Below are 16,916 nucleotides of genomic sequence, written 5' to 3'. Positions count from 1 at the left end.
CTCTACGCTGGTGTTCTCTGGGAAAGGAACCAGCTAGTGGTGCTGGTGCTGTTCCTGCCAGGCACTCTTGGGAAGCAGTGTCACTGGTACTTGCCTCCATTCCAGCAGAGACACTGCCTGCAGGTCAGTGGCAGACATCAGTAAAACTGGAGTTAACAGTGAATTACTAAATTACTTCCATTTTTTGTTTTGAATAGGAGTCTTGGCAAATCCATTCGTGATCTCTTGAACAGAAGCATCCACTACGACATGTTGATACCAGCATGCACTGATTTGGTGTGTTGCCTGGCATATAAAAAAAGACAGGTTTTCTTCCCATTACAGGTAGTCAGGGTTGGTGTTTAGATATCTAAGAAAGATATTAGCATTAGAGAGATAGAGTGAGCTCGAGGCACTTATGTTTCAGAAAGCTGGAAAGGTGTTTTGCAGGTGTTTGTGTGCCTGTAGGGAATATTTCCCTGGACTCAGGTGCAGTGGGGGTTCCCCTCTCCTCTCAGGTGGCAGAATGAGCTGAACCTCAGGAAAGAAAGAAACATCTCCTGTCCTTCAGTGTGTGTTTCAGCTGAGTGTTTTTCCTTAAGAAGAGCATTTGCTCCCTGATATGCATGTTTTCCTTCTTGGTATCGTGGGAGACCAGCTGGTGATCTGTTAGGGCTGTTCTGCTGACCCTCCTGCATTCCAGCTCTCCAGTCAGAGCTCAGGCAGGAGTTAGGGGGGTGGCTGCTTTGTAAACAGGGATCTTTTCATGGCAGACCTGCTCCAGTCACAGCATCTTCTAATTCGGTGACATTTATTGACCAGTCATGTTGGAATATTAAGGTTATATTGCAGACTAATTATATTTCTTTTGGGTTTGCACAGGTAAAATGTCTTTCTCCTGTTTAAAGTGATGGACCATAAGTTGCTAGTGTTGCTTTATCTTTGTTTGCCAAATCTTTTCTGACTTTACTGCCATGGAAATCTTCTCTTAAGGGGTTCTCTGGAACTTGTCTTCCTGCGATGCAGTCAAGATGACAATCATTAGAGATGCTCTGTCAACCCTGACAAGCACTGTCATCGTGCCACACTCTGGATGGAACAGCTCTTCCTTTGATGATGATCACAAAATCAAATTTCAGACGTCTCTAGTTCTACGCAATACCACGGGGTGCCTGAGGTAATTTGCTCTTCTTCAAGACTTTTACAGAGTAATCGTGTTATCCAACAGGTCCTTTTTATACTGTAATTTGCAAGACAAAAGAGTTGATGCATTCTATAAACAATGGAAAGTTCTATCACTTAGGCAGCTTCTGCATCTGTGGGGTTTTTTTCCATATTAGAAATGTATGAAAAGTACAGTTAGTTACTAAAAGATGCTAACTGTAATGGCTGGTGGTTACATTTTGGTTGTGTTTTTATAAATTGCAATCATTGCACTTTTCCCCTATTAATTACTGCAATTCTTGTGTATAGAACTTAGGAATATTATTTAGGAAAAAAAAAAGTGCATGTGGTGATTCTTCTTGTATACATTTAAATAACCATTTTTGTATATGCACACATATCAGTAAAGGAGTGCTTGAGTATCCCCTTTGTGGATTTCTCAGCAGTAAGAAGAAAAAAAAGGATTCAGAATAATAAAAAGCAATAGTAAAATATCTGAAAAGAGAGTTTGAGAGCCAGGGTTGGTATATGAGCTATTTTTTTCACTTGTATGTTTGTTTATAATCTTCTTAGATTTCAAATTGTGTTCCCTTAAACAGCAGAGCAAGGCAATAGTGTTCAAACAGGACTGGAATTGCCTTTTATTTGCTGGTAATACTTCTAAACTTCCAAATAGTTTCATGAACTATGTTTTAGTTGTTGTCTATTGGGTTGTTTTTGAAGATGCTGAGCTCTGCACTGCTTTTGAACTCGGGGATGTGCAAGCATGGCTGTGCAGCCATGGTGTGCAGAGAAAAGCACCTCCATGGGCAGGCACAGAGGTGTCTCTGGCAGCAGCACTGTGTTCAGGGTGCACCTGCTCAGCGTGAGCTGCAGGCTTTGCCTCCAAGACAAGTATTTGCCTGCTTATTCTAAAGCACAGTGCAGCCTTCTCCTTTCTCTGCACCCTAATTGAACATTCATGATGGTCACGGTGCTGCACCACAAAGCAGATCACTGAATGGATCCAGTTTCAAACAGAGGCAACAAAGGATATTTCTGACACAGACAAGCTGGGCAATCTGTTCTACAGCACACACAAACCATAGATTTGGGCTTGTACAACAGAGAGGGCTTGGAATGGAAAAGTCTGCGGGAAGGGGGTTCTCCTTGTGGCTGTTTCTGTCAAAGAGCCCGTGCTGTCTTGACGTGCAGCTTTGAATCGTCTTTATCTTTCGTGAGAACTGGGGGTGGTTGCTGCACAAAATGGTGTGTTGGCTTGTAACTTCCCAGTCATCCACCAGCTGTGTAAAGAACTTGTGCAAGCTGTGTAATAAAACGATTGTACGTGTGTCTGACTGTGAGCTCACTGTGTTCCTGTATCGTTTCAACCTTCAGGAACCTCAGCTCGGCCGGGGAGGAAGCCCGGAAGCAGATGAGGTCTTGCGAAGGGCTGGTGGATTCCCTGCTCTACGTGATCCACACCTGTGTGAACACATCAGACTATGACAGCAAGGTGTGTGCACGTTCCAGCTGGGGGACTGTAGGTGCTGCAGTGTGTCTGACAGGATCTTCTGAGGTTTGTGGAGCATAACTCAGTGCTGTGCTGTGCTTAGCTCAGCTGCATTCCTCTCCCAGCCCCGGATGGTTGATGCACAATCAAATTCTGTTGCATGATGCAGAGTAACTTGTTCTGTGCTGTTCATTTTCAGCAGTCCTGAAGTATTCATTCTTTAATAAAATAAGCTCTTGTGCTTTTCATTTTCAGAATACTAAAAAATAAGCCACTATAGTTGAGATTACTGTTATATTTTCATATTTGAGGGTATGAGGAGATTGCAGTTTTCCCACAGAAACAGACCAAGGCCCAGAATTACATGCAGTGTAGTGCTTGTGCTCCAAATGCCTTTTCACTTCTACTTAATTACTTTGGTTTCCTTTATCACTATGTAAGGAAGTAACCAATTACATGACATCTCTCTCCTTTGGCTGCAGACAGTGGAAAACTGCGTGTGTACCTTGAGAAACCTTTCTTACCGTTTGGAACTGGAGGTACCTCAGGCACGTCTGCTGGGAATCAATGAATTGGATGACTTGTTAGGAAAAGAATCACCTAGCAAAGACTCAGAGCCCAGCTGCTGGGGGAAAAAAAAGAAGAAGAAAAAAAAAACTTCACAGGAGGATCAGGTTTGCCATTTTCCTTGTATCACAAATGCATTTAGCTAATGATGGGGGAGAGTATCCAGCTTGAAGAAAAGCTTTCATGTGTTGAATGAGAATCTGAAGGTTTTGTGTCGTTACAAATATACGTTCACTTCTCAGTGGGATGGAGTTGGCCCTATACCAGGATTCTCCAAGTCTCCCAAAGGGGTGGAAATGCTGTGGCACCCATCCGTGGTGAAGCCTTACCTCACACTTCTAGCTGAAAGCTCCAATCCAGCTACTCTAGAGGGCTCTGCAGGATCTCTCCAGAATCTCTCTGCGGGTAACTGGAAGGTATGTGAATTCCTGCTCATCCTCCAATTGTTGTAATTTAGCTTTTTATATATATATATAAAATACTGAAATGTGTTTGGGAGGAACACGTAATGGGTGTGTCTTATTAGTCCTCACATGCTGCAGGAGTTACTTCCACAGTGAAAAGCAGTGACCAAACTGCTGGACAGGAAGAGCAGCATGGAAACTGTCCTTGAAATTGGCACCGTCTATTTTAATAAACAGAAGAAGCTTTGTTCTAGAGCATATTAGGTCAAAATAATCTAGCATCTTCTAGCTGTGAGTTCTGGTGGGAACATCCTGTCAGAGCACAAATAAATTGTTTGTATTTGCTTTACTATTTGTGTTACCTGTTTCCATGCATTCTTGCTTGTGGCCCCTGCATGCAGTGTGTTACAAACACCACGTGAGACCATTGATAAATGTTACATATTTGTCATGGTGAGATTAAAAAAAAGTTAATTGCTTCCTTTGCTTGTAGCTTTGTCATTTTATGACCATTATAAAATTAGTCTTTAAAAAAGAACAAACTTAAAGCAAACTGTTCCCATTTCAATAATTTGTCATCTGTTAAGATATGTTGCCTGTTAGACCACTTTTTTAAGCACTGCTTTGTAAGAGGAATGAGTGAAAACAACAAATAGCTGAGCCCTTATAACAACAGAAAAGAGAGGCATTTAGCACATCATGTTTTCTGTGGAAAATGTCCCCTAACAAACTTCAGAGCTGCAGTCAGAGAGGTTATTTCAGTCAGGATGCTGGGGCAGATCTGTGGGTAACTGGGGTGTTGCTCTAGTTTGCAGCGTACATTCGAGCTGCTGTAAGAAAAGAAAAAGGACTTCCCATCCTGGTGGAGCTGCTGAGGATGGATAATGACAGAGTTGTTTCATCTGTGGCCACTGCCTTAAGGAACATGGCATTAGATGTTCGGAATAAGGAGCTTATTGGTAAGTACAGACTGTAGAAGAGAGCAGTTACCAGCATGTCAGACCTGGTGCTGGGAAAACACCAGGATGAGATTCCACCAATGGAAGCAGGATGCTTGATTTTACTGGATCATGGCAGTTGTGTCACAGAAATTAATCTTTTTGACAGCAATATCTTTTCAGAGGATTATTGACATTTCAGTTTGCCCTTGGCCATCTTGCATGGTGCTCAGCTTCAGGCTGCTGTGCCCTGAATGAACCCTGCTAACGTGTCACGACCTTAAAAAGTGTCATTTTTGTTTCAGAAACATTTTCTGTGCTGTGGACTAGTGGGAGAAGTATATAATAACTATTGATACAAATAAGAGCATCTCAAAAAGGTAGATGCAGCTGAAGAGATGTTTATTATGAACTTCTGAAGCTTCTCCATCTTGGATGTTCAGAAGATGTTTTCTTGCAGTGTGGCTGTTACACACGTAGCAAATTAGCAAAAAGAAAGCTCTGTTCTGTAGCATGGGCCATGTACAAGTCATGCTCAGCTGATATTCTCAGGATTTTTTTTCCCCATCCTGGCAGAACTGTTCAGTCCAGGAATGCACCTCCACCCATTCCTTCTCCCTGTCAAAGCCTGAACTGAGAGAATTACTGGCTTTCCAGGTGCACTTGGAAACTAATCTTTGTATAAAATATTTTGAGACAGGAAGTGAGTCGTAAACTACCCCATGCTAGTCATCTGTTCTATGCAACTTCAGGTCATCAGATCGGGCAGGAATAATGGGTTTACATGGTCTAAACTCTGAGGAAAATAGCGAAACAAATGAGTATATGCAGATGTGTTGATGAGCTTGCCAGGAGATGGGCAGTGACAGGGTGCTGCTGCTGCAGTTGTTGGTGTTAGTTCTTCAGGGTGTCTGAAAAGTTGTTCCTTTTGTTTGCAGAATTCCTTTCTGGATGGCTTCTTCCCTCAGGCACGTTATGCAAATAGCTAATGGCTTTGTGTAAAGCTTGTTCGTTATTCACTGTTATGTACAAATACATCTTCAATAAAAATCAATTAATCATTCAATTAACAGCACAGCCTAAACACACACAAAAAATTACTGTAGCTTTAGTTAATTTCCTTTGTCTGCGCTGAGATGATTCCTGTGCATCACTCAGTAACTGGAATCAGAAAGAGCTGAGATCTGAGCTCTTATGAGTAACAAATGAGGTGAACAGCGTGTCTGAAAGAAAACAAATTCCAGGTTACTCTGAGGATTTCTTTAACATCCCATAAAAGAAGCCTGGGAACGTGCACCACTCCTCCCATCACAGCGAACAGGGCCGTGTTTTTCTTTGGACCGTTCCGCTGCCTCCAAATACTTTCTGACTGCAAATGTTCCCGTTTTCATGTAGAAACGCAACTTTCCACATGTTTAAGGTGGAAGGGGAAGAAAACCCCAGGCTCAGCGAGGGGCCGGTGTTCTCGCTGGGCAGTGGGCTGCTGGCGGGCTCCGCGGTGCTGCTCCTCACCGCCTGCCTCCCCCTTCCAGGCAAGTACGCGATGCGGGACCTGGTGAACCGGCTGCCGGGCGGCGGCGCCGGCGTCTTGTCGGACGAGACGGTGGCCGCGATCTGCTGCGCCCTGCACGAGGTCACCAGCAAGAACATGGAGAACGCCAAGGCCCTGGCGGACACCGGCGGCATCGAGAAGCTGGTGAACATAACGAAAGGAAGGGGTGACAGGCAAGTGGGCACCAGGTTCACACCCGAACTGTTCGTTCCGTTTAACGTGCCTAAGAAGGCAGGAAATGGTTGGGGTTTTTTTGGAGGATCTGTTTTTTGGGTCCTGACCTGGCAGGACCTGAGCCCCTCTGGGCAGGCAGTTGGGACCACCAGTCTCTGCCTGAAGCTTGTGGAGGCTTTTACAGTTGCTTGAAGTAATCACATGAGTGGGCCCTGCTCAGGTCAAAAGGTGTTTAGGAAATTGTCCCCTCTTAAACACCTACAAGATGAATAGAATATTTAGAGCTTCTGAAAGTCAGCCACTCACAGTCCAGGAGAGCAGGAGAGGTGTCTGAGGACTGGAGGAAAGCAAGTGTCACTCCAGTCTCCAGAAAGGGTAAGGAGAGGACCAAGGTAACTAGACCAGTCAGCCTCACCTCCATCTGTGGAAAGCTGAGGGAGCAACTTATCCTTGGTGCTGTCTCTGGGCATATCAAGGATCAGAGGGTCATTAGGACCAGTCAGCATGGTTTTGCCAAGTAGCTGTTTCAACCCTTCTATCTGTGTTCCTCATGCAGGTGACCTGAAGAGAAAACATCTAGGCTGGAGACAGGAATGGTTGTCATGCTTGGTCAGGGTCTGCAGCAGCCTTGTGATGAGGCAGCTGTGCCCACACTGCCTAAACACAGGCAAGCATGAGTGAGGCCTGGAGAGATGGCCTGACTTGCTTCACAGCAGCAAGGTTTAGGCTATGATGTAGCTCAGGAAGATTGTTCTTTGTAAGTGGAATTAAGTGCCTTTCCAATAATGCAATATTCTTTGCTTCCTTAGGTCGTCACTGAAGGTTGTCAAGGCAGCTGCCCAGGTGCTGAACACGTTATGGCAGTACCGAGATCTCCGTAGCATTTATAAGAAGGTACATTACAAAATGAGCCTGCACTGGAAAACTGTTCTACAAAAACTCTTAATTTAATGAGTAGTGATTTACTTTGATGGTGTTTTTTTTTTGTTGTTTGTGCTACTCCACAGGATGGATGGAATCAAAGTCATTTTATTACACCAGTATCGACACTAGAGCGAGAGAGATTCAAATCACACCCTTCTCTATCAACAGCAAATCAGCAGATGTCACCTGTCATACAGTCAGGTTGGTCCAGAAACACGAAGAGATGTACTGAAGGGGTACCTGGCACCTCATTGTTCAGACTCAAATAGCCTCTCAGTTTGCTGCTGGTTCTGTTTAAAGCACAGAGGTCACGTGCTCCCTCCTCTGGGATGCCACAGGATTTGTGGATGTCCCTGCATTAGCATTTTAGTTTGGATAAGGAGCACTTTGAAGAAAATCTCCCCACTTACTCCTCAGTGCAAAACAAACTGCAGTCACAGAGTGTGTGACTCGTTTTCCTTTTGGAGGAAACTAGATCAGGTGGTGTCCTTCCAGACCACTACCTTGCTCCAGCTGCTAGTGGGCATTTGGTTCATGGGACCAGGTTAGACTTGGTGCTGAGGAAAATCCTCAGAGTACACACCTGGACTTTGATACCAACTGCTTTCCTCTAGAAAGACACTTCTAACCTGACAAACTTGGCATTTTAGATGTCACCTCACAGAACATGGGCACTTGATGGCATAGAAAACAACAGACCAATAGCAAGGAACCTGTTTTCATTCCCAATTAGGTAATGTCCTGTTAGGATGAGCAAGACAGTAAGAAAAACTTTACTTTTCTGACTCATTTATTTATTTATTGCCTTTGTCCCTTTAACACCTTCACGCTAGGATTTAGATCTTCATGAGGGGGCTGATACAAAGCTTACTTGTATGTTGTCTTCATTTGGCATTTTATTTTAACCAGTTTACTCTTCTATTTTTACATGAATAGAGTTTTCTTAATACAGAGAAGTACCTATCTACCATCACTGCTAAAATAATTCACCAGTTCCTGCAATTCTCTTCTTTAATTCGTTACCTAAAAGTAACAACCCTCACACATTCCTTCATGACACCGTTGACTTGAAAAACAAGGACTGCACCAGGGGTTTATTTTCCTAGGAGAAGTACACCTGTAGTACCTTGAGAAGGGAAGGAAAGTGCATGGCCCAGCTTTTGTGTGCAGTTCTGTCAGCCACCACATTGCAACACTGATCCCCTTGTCTACTGCCACACAAGAGCAAACTGTATTCCAGAGGGCTGTGTCATTCTGATCATACTGTGCTCCGCATTTGGTTTTCTCCCAGCCCTCCAGGATTCCAAAAGAATGTTCTGACCAAGTATTTTTGTCACTCACAAACTACATAATAGTGCAGGCAGTTTTTACTTTTACACCTACTTGCCAATTGCAGGTACTGGCACCAAAACACCACCCTGAATTCACAGGCTGTTGAAGGTATGTGTCTACTGCCAGAGCCAAAACTATCTTCTCAAGATAAGCAGTGACATGGAAGCTCAGGAAACTGAGCAGATTCTACCACAGAGTACAAGGATATTCCAGTAGCTACACTCAGATCCTGATCTCTGTCTCTCCCAGGCTAGGCCAGCAGGACCACTGTGTTCCTCCAGTTCTTTGAACTACCAGTGGGAAGTGAGATGGGCAGCTCTAACGTAAGATTCAGAAGCCATTGTACTTCAAAGCACTCTTAGTACCAAATCCTAGTAAGAAGTGTCTGCTGTTCTGTTCTGAAGCATGAACGAGGTGGAAGTTTGGTGCAGAGAACACGTGCACAGCAGGACTGGCACAGAAGGTGCATGGCAGAGCAGTCACACTTGGCCTGTGGCAGTTGTCCTTGTTTCAGTCTCAATTAGTAACACATACATATTGTGTTGTCCTGGGTCAGAATTTTAATTACACCCCCAAATTTTGCTTTCATAGCCAAGAATATGGCAGGATAGTATCAGTAATTAAATCATCCATAATAACACAGAAGGATGAGATGTGATGTCATGGACACAGCTGACAGAAGAAGAGATCATTGATTTATATTTTGAAGCAAAATTTCTAGAAATCATTTTCAAGTATGTTACTGGAGTCTTTCTAAGGCAGCAGAACCTGAGGGGTCTGTAAAACAGGGAAGGTTTAGGAGGACAAACTTTTTACAGCCACAGTAGAGACTGGGCTGGTCACAGTAAGAACACAAAGTGATCAATGTGTTGGAGTGATCTCACAGCAGCTGCAGCACAGGATGTCCAGGATGCCCTCCTGCATCCTAAGCAAAGACCAGGGGCAGCAGTGTGTGTGTGCATGGAGCACTTCAGCCAGGCAGGCTGCAAATTTTCATGTCCCACGTCATAAGACGGACTTAAAGATTCTATTTAAGTATAACTTACATAAAATCATAAACATCAGCAGGAGCATCATCTTCTAAATGCAAAACAGTTGTCATACATAAATGGAAACCTATTTCAGCCAGCATTATAGAGCAGTGACTCACCAGCAGGTATAACATTAAAGGCCTGTGGCACGTTGTTGGTAGCTTTTGTCACTGGGGTTCTTCAGTTTTGTCCATTTCCCACATCTCATGTCTTAATCCTTGAGGAAAGAATGAATGAGGAGGAGAGGATAAAGAGAAGGTTAGGTATGGGAAAGGCTTTTGTTGGTTGTACTGATAACCCTTCTGTTTTCATCAGTTGGCAGCACGTCCTCGTCCCCGGCTTTACTAGGGATCAGGGAGCCCCGCTCCGAGTACGAGAGGACTCAGCCTTCCATGCAGTATTACAATAGCCAAGGGGAGGTCATTGCACACAAAGACATATATACTGGTAAGATCCCAGTTAGCTGAGCTTTTAACTGGAGTATGTAAATATTCCTTGCATGGGGAGTTACACAGTCATGATATGGACAGTTGCACTAGCAGGGTTGTTGCTGCTTGGTGTTGTCTTCGGTGTTTATTCTGTATGTTCCTTGCATTTGTAACAGAGCAGGTTTTTCATCTGTCTCTGCTGTTTTATTTAAAATTGCACATATTACCCAAATAAGAGAAGATCTGTTTATGTATAGGGTGGTGAGAGTTGTTTGGAATTTTTATTTGAAATCTTATTACAGAAAATAGTTTTAATCTACACATACTATATATATATATATATATAAATATTATAAACAATAATGTCCAATTGTATATTAATCTAATACTATATAATTTAATTATGCCAAGATTTCATCTTTTCCCTGATACCTCTTTCCTTCTTACTATTTGACACAAGTCTCAAAACGAGATGTCAGTGAATAATGAGAAGGAAATTCCTTGCTTTAAAGGTTATTAGTCTGTAAAACAAAAAAAACACAACACAAGCCTGTTGGTTTCAGTTTAGCTACTGCTGAGGGACAAAATTTGCCCATATTGTGTTGTTATATAGTATCATATATTATATTATTAGTAGATACTAAAGTCTGCAGACTTCTTTGTTTGGGTGCTATATAATTTATTTTATGTAAAATAGAAGCCAGTAGACTTAGAGATGAAGGAACAAAGACTGACGTTTATGCCATAAACTCTTTTCTCTCAGGTTCCAGCAAACCTTCACCAATTTACATCAGCTCCTATTCCTCACCAGCAAGAGAGCAGAACAGGCGACTGCAGGTGACTCCATCGCTCTGTTTGGCAGTGACACTGGTAGCAGGGCTCAGCATCTAGAGCCCCTGGAGCTCCAGGGGCTTCGAGTGGACTTAGTCATGTGGGAGTGCTCTTTTAACAGTCATCTGTAGCAGAATTAATATGTTACTGGGCAATTAGGGTACTAGAGTAACAATTGCTTATGCACTTCTCTTACCTTTGTGGGGTGGTTTGTAGGCACATGTTTTAGTGTGTTCATCTTATGGTGGGATCTGAGACCCCTTTTCTGACTTGACTTTTTTTTTTTTTGGTAGGTGTGGTCAGGTTCTGTACTTTCTCCTTATGCTCTAAAAGTGCTACTTCTGGAGAGATATTGGCTTCCCAGTGAATGCAGGAGGAGACACGCAGGCAGTTAGAGGTTTTCCCTCCATCTAGTTGCCTTTAAAAATTAGGTACATTTCGTGGAGGTTTGAAGCCTACGTTACTATCGTTGTTAGAGCTGCACCCACCTTTTTAGGGAGAGGTTCTGTGTAATCTGTTTGAAAGTGTTTTCTCTGCTAGCTGTGTTTGGAAAGCTTATTTTTCTATCATGTTTTCAACAGCATCAGCAATTGTACTACAGCCCAGAAGATACCAACAGAAAAACCTACGAGGCGTACAGGCTGTACTTGCAGTCCCCGCACAGCTACGAGGACCCGTACTTCGATGACCGAGTGCACTTCCCTGCTGCTTCCGATTACACCACTCAGTATGGACTGAAGTCAACCACGAATTATGTAGACTTTTATTCCACCAGACGATCTTCTTATAGAGCAGAACAGTACCCGGGCTCTCCCGATTCCTGGGTGTAACATCAGAGAGAAGAAACACCAGTGCATTTCTCATCCTTGCTTGAGAAGGAACAGAACGGCCTCCTTTGTTGTGTTGGTTATGAAATGTGAAAGTGCAACGAGAGAAGGAACAAGGAAGATTTTTTTAATTTTTTTTTTTTTTTTTTGAGTGAGGGATTGTCAGGAAGAAAAACTGGAAGGGATGGTTTTTTTGCTCTGTTTAGATGTTAGGTATACTTACTTGTAGCTCCTGTAGTCTGGTGAGGGTGTGGGCGATGTGATGAAAGGTTTGAGAATTGAGTAAAATGAATTTGGAAAGTGTGTAGGTCAGAGCAAATTAAAGCTGATTTATTTTTTTTTTATGTGAATAAAAGTCTTGTTCTGATAGTTTGTACAGAAAAAATAAAATGGATGCCCTTGTTTTATTGCTATTACTAAATGTCAAGATTGTATGCTATTACGTCTTGTAAATTTATTTCGTTGGTGTAAATATGGAAATGCCACGTTGGTTTAAAGTGCCATTCATTTGTAATGCAGTGTGTCATTTTAACACAAATTGGAAACATCATGCACAAAAAAAAAAAATAATTCCAGTAAAATGTTACAAATTTTAAACAGAAAAAACCCACAAACTTTAAAACATTTAAAAATGAATAGTGTAATTTTGAAGCACAAAGTCCAGTCCAGTATATCTACACCTCCCCCATTCCCTGCCTATTTCATGAGGAACTTCACTGCCATTTTCTATGCACATGGAGTAACAATAAATATGGAAGTCTCATCCATGGAAAGCTGTTCCCTGTTCATTCTTATTTTATTTTCTGTGTGTGATATTCAGAAACAAATACCATTAATATGAAGTTTAATTGCATGTTTTTTAAACAGGTTAAACATATCAAGACATTTGGGCTGTTTTCCCAGCTTTCCTCAGTGAAATATTCTGGATTTGTCAGGCTGGCAAACCAAAGTGTGAAATTATGCACTTTCCTCCCATTATTCTTTAGACTGGTATTTTTACTGCTGATATGGGCAATTCAAGGTATTTCAGAAGTCTATGCTGTTTTCTTCCCATCACTCCTCTGCTCCTGCCCCTTTCTCTCCTCAAGAAAATGAAGATGATCTTGCTTTCATAGAAACCATAGTCTCCATTTTTAGTACCTTCTGCTTGGTTTGCAATAAAAATACTTGGTTATTGTAAATAACTAAATCACATACTTTCCTCATGCTGTAGAGTCTGTTAACTTTATACTGTCTGTAATTATTGCTCCCCATGATTGCCCTTTTCTTTGGCTTTCAGTGTTTCCAAATACCTTGGTTGAAGCAGTGGAACACTAACAGGTAAGCAGAGCTGCTCCAGGTTCAGATGATAAGGCAAGTTCAATTTGCCTGAATGGGTTGGGCTGCTTCAGCCCCTGCCTGTGGAAGGGAACAGAAGAGAAGGAGAGAACAGCACAGTAAAAGTACTGATCTGGGCTTTAGCTCTGAAATACAGCCATGCCAATCCACGGGCTGAGGGCCAGCACTGTGCAGGTGGTGCCTTTTCTTCCCAGAAGGCTTTATTTGTTCTTTTAAGACAGAAAATAGTTTTTATTCACTTAACTTTGAGTTTGCTTCTTTTAACAGTAACTGTGCCACCGGTCCTTCACTGTTCTAACTACCTTCAGAGTCCTGTGCAAGCCTTGGTGTGCAGACTAATGCAGACCCATGTTGATTATCTGGTGTGCCTGTAACCTGCTAGAGGTGGTAAGTTAAGCTCTCTGAGCCAAATATACTTATCTGGCATTTCATTATCCCAGGACGATATAAATTAGCTTCAGATAACAAAGTAACAGGCTTGAAAGAGTCATAGTCTGTTATTATTTGCTTCTTTGGTAGTAGTTCCAAAAAAAAAAAGGAAGGCAGTCATTTCAGTAAAGCAGCTGTGTGATGGAATTATTTTTGCTTCTCATCTGAGGCAGTTCTGTCAAGATCCAAACCAGCAAGATTCAGGACAGCACCCCCTGTTTGGGTCTTTCTGCTGTAGAAAATATATATTTCATTAAGACTGTTTATTTTGGTTTTTATTGGCCTCATTTAATTATGTATTTTTGCACATTATGTCTTGGTGTTATACCTATTAAAATTATCTGTACAGTGTACTTGTTGGTTATTTCCCCTTTGTGTCCAGTTTCAGACTGAATGTGTGGAAGTGGGGCAGAAATAGGGCACAATTTCATTTCTTTTTTCACTTTCATCATGCAGTCTGGCTTTTGGGCCTCTTTCAAAATGTCATGAGCATAAATTTAAGCAGAATGCTTTTAAAATGTGTTGTGTTCACAATTACATATTCAGATTGATACCCACTGAGAAAGATAAAAATTGTTAACTTTCTGGAAAAGTGAATGTCCATAGAAGAAGGTGATGCTAATTTGGAAGTTAAATAGTTATAGTGTCCTGGGAAATTCACTGCTTTGTTTGCACCTTCCTAATAATTGCAAGTATGGTGAAAGAAAATGAGGACTTAAACTTAAAAAGCAGGAAGTTAACATTATTTGGGTTAGACTAGACAGAGAAAGTGCACAGGGAGACTCAACAGCAGGCCTGTGTGTATCCTTTTGTGTAAATAAGTCCCACGGAGGACAACTGAAAGCAGCACTGAGCTCAGTGGAACAGCTGTGCTCACTGAATGCCAGAGAACAAAGTTAGAATCCAGATCCAAAATTCAAGCTCATAAGAGTTTAGTGCTTCTGATCATCAAGACAGATTTGAAATCAATGGTCAGTCACTAGTACTGGCTGAGGTAAGACAGGAAAACAGTCAGCAACCCAGCCAGGCCCCTGCTGTGTGACTACATGACACATCCATGTCTCCCTAAAGCACTGCTTGCAGTCTGGAATTACTAAGTGTTAAGGAGAAGACCTGGACCTTTTACCTGAGGGGAGCCTAGACCAGGTGATGTTCAGATCATCCTGCCAGGGCACAGGGCGGGAGGCATCTCCTGAACACACTCGTGTGGTGGGGGGAGGCACAGTCTGCAGAGGAAGGCAGGAATCAGCAGCAAGGTTCTTCACTTGCTCACAGTTGGCATAAAAATGGTGTTTTCTGAGTTCCTTTATCCAAAGATATAATTACTTCATTAGAGAGTCTAAATATTTTACATTTAGATGCACACAATTTACAGGGCATTCATAAATTTAAAACGCTTGTTTTATCAAAAAATAAAGAGCTTTCCTTCTGCTCTTATTAGTTTTTTCAGGCTATTAATTTTTAATTTTTTAAAAATTTACATAGATTTCTTTTTGGCATTTTAATTAACAGTAGAGTTGATAATTACACCATAATTAGACATGCTAGTGTGATCATCCTAGATGTGCTATTTTAATAAAACCTAATCAGAAATGCTTAAAACATGGAACGGGAACACTCTAGAGGACTTTAACCCCAGAAAAGCAGTTCTGGTGGGGCTTTGTGTGCACGATGTGGGACAGTCAGATCCACCAGACAAAGCACCTTCAGCACTTCACCTCCAAGACTTGCTGTCAGCTGTTTCAGCAGCTGGAGCACAAATGGTGGGCACAAAGCATTAGCACCCATTTTTCCAATGAAGGAAACCAGATCTTTAAGTCTTCAGAAAGTAAACCACCTACAGATGAAGAGCTAAACCACAGAAAACTAGTTGTACTTTATTTTTCCTTTGATCTTCATATTGTTGAGGAGGTTGTTCGAAAGGAAAGGGTTAGTTACATTTTTTCTGATTTTGTGTTTAATCTGTTCAAATCGTTTACTAAAGAGTAACTTAATGCTTGAGATTGTAGCATAGTTTCATTTTACTCCCTCTTATGGAACAGTTAAATTCTCTATGTATCTTTCTGGTGAAAAGAGGAAAAAAACCCACAAACCTGGAAAAGTGTATTTTTTCATTCTTCCATAGCTTAGAGAACACTGAATGCTCACATTTCCCATGCAATGACCTCCCTCTGGACTCAGACTAAATGCTGAGTTCCATATGGATGTATCACTTTCTAGAAAAATAATGGATGAAGGAAATAAGCAATTTGTGCTGTACCAGCAAACTCAACTAGAATGAATTACTAACTCTAAAAGCATTGTCTGATACCAGCCAGTCTCCAATGTAACAGTGGGGTGTCTCCTGCTTTAAATGCAAATTTTGCAGTAGAGTTTATTATAGTGAATAAGCCTTGTGTGGTTGATAACAACTTCTAATAACAATTGTTTTGTTATTAAAATGAACTTTAGGAAAGGTGTATTGATGATAATTTATCATCCAGTATCCTTCCAGAGCAAAGAACAGCAGACTCTGCTGAACCACATTAATATAAAACTAAATTTAAATTTAAAAAGTGAAGAAATAGAAGCTATGAAAGAACATCCTATGTGTTACATACTCCAACCTAACACAACACATTTAGAATTCACCTACATTTCACTTTGTTGGACAAAATTTGGCCTCATTTTATACTAGTCATACTTATCCTTCAAAAGCAAAATGAAAATAACTGAAGTATAAACCCTGGAACATAAGCAAGAGCTGGAAACATAATGTGCAAGACTGAGGAACTGCACCTGAGGAATAAAGCACTTCTAACAAGAGCAAGTCAAAAGGCTTGCTCTGATGCAGCCTTCATGACCTATTACTTTTTGGGCTTTTACTGCCTTCTGCTCTGCTCCACCTTCTCATCTACCTGCACAACTCACCACCACAGGCAGGGAAACTGGTTTGGTTTACTTTGTTTTTCTTGTCGTGCCAATAGAGATTGATAGTGCTGGAAGCAGCAGAGCAGGCATTCCCTTTGGGAGACCACAGCTTTTCCAGAGACATCGGAAGGGCTGGACCAGCTTGTCAGGGTCAGCTGGTGCACTGACCTTAGCCATGAAGATGGCAAGTCTGAGTCCTAGAGCAGGCTGGTAACCTCAGGCACCATATCTCCTTATTGCTTCAGGGCACCCTAAATATTGGTAAGTATCTTTACACATACCATTTTTTTAATACTAAATCGCTCTGTAGTCTGTTCTACTTTATATGAATTGCATGTAAAAGAATAACACCAGCAGCAGGATATTTAATGGGGTAATTTCCAGCTAGTTCTTAAAGTCCTGTGTGGTTCATTTTTCTTGACTAGGAGAATTGCCTACCTGTCCATTGGCACACTAGTCACACACTATGAGAAGAGATTGATCTCCAGTAGGACTAAATACAAAAGACCTCCAGCTCATTGGAACAGGCTTATAATCAAGTTATTGTATCGTAGCACAGTTCATTTGACTTTGACCTGAAATTATTCAAGTGGTTC

General features: G+C 41.7%; 1 protein-coding gene across 5 annotated transcripts in view; it reads left to right on the top strand.

The window, feature by feature from the left end:
* PKP4 (plakophilin 4) overlaps positions 1-12,408 on the top strand; it is an 82,183-nt gene extending 69,775 nt beyond the window's left edge. For 4 of the 5 annotated variants that reach the window (XM_051623436.1, XM_051623434.1, XM_051623433.1 and 1 more), the window contains exons 12-22: positions 973-1,156; positions 2,521-2,638; positions 3,118-3,309; positions 3,445-3,618; positions 4,415-4,565; positions 6,077-6,269; positions 7,080-7,164; positions 7,278-7,395; positions 9,873-10,004; positions 10,749-10,822; positions 11,398-12,408. In XM_051623436.1, coding sequence (XP_051479396.1) covers positions 973-1,156; positions 2,521-2,638; positions 3,118-3,309; positions 3,445-3,618; positions 4,415-4,565; positions 6,077-6,269; positions 7,080-7,164; positions 7,278-7,395; positions 9,873-10,004; positions 10,749-10,822; positions 11,398-11,646 — 1,670 coding nt within the window. In that variant the 3' untranslated portion in view covers positions 11,647-12,408. The remainder of the gene's footprint in view (positions 1-972; positions 1,157-2,520; positions 2,639-3,117; positions 3,310-3,444; positions 3,619-4,414; positions 4,566-6,076; positions 6,270-7,079; positions 7,165-7,277; positions 7,396-9,872; positions 10,005-10,748; positions 10,823-11,397) is intronic. The other variant, XM_051623438.1, reaches the window with a different exon arrangement.
* The last annotated feature ends 4,508 nt before the right edge of the window (positions 12,409-16,916 follow it).

The sequence above is a fragment of the Apus apus genome, chromosome 6 (genome assembly GCF_020740795.1).
Source record: "Apus apus isolate bApuApu2 chromosome 6, bApuApu2.pri.cur, whole genome shotgun sequence".
Classification (NCBI taxonomy): domain Eukaryota; kingdom Metazoa; phylum Chordata; class Aves; order Apodiformes; family Apodidae; genus Apus; species Apus apus.
The sequence above is the reverse complement of the archived record's forward strand: the minus strand, read 5'-3'. Positions and strand labels throughout refer to the sequence as shown.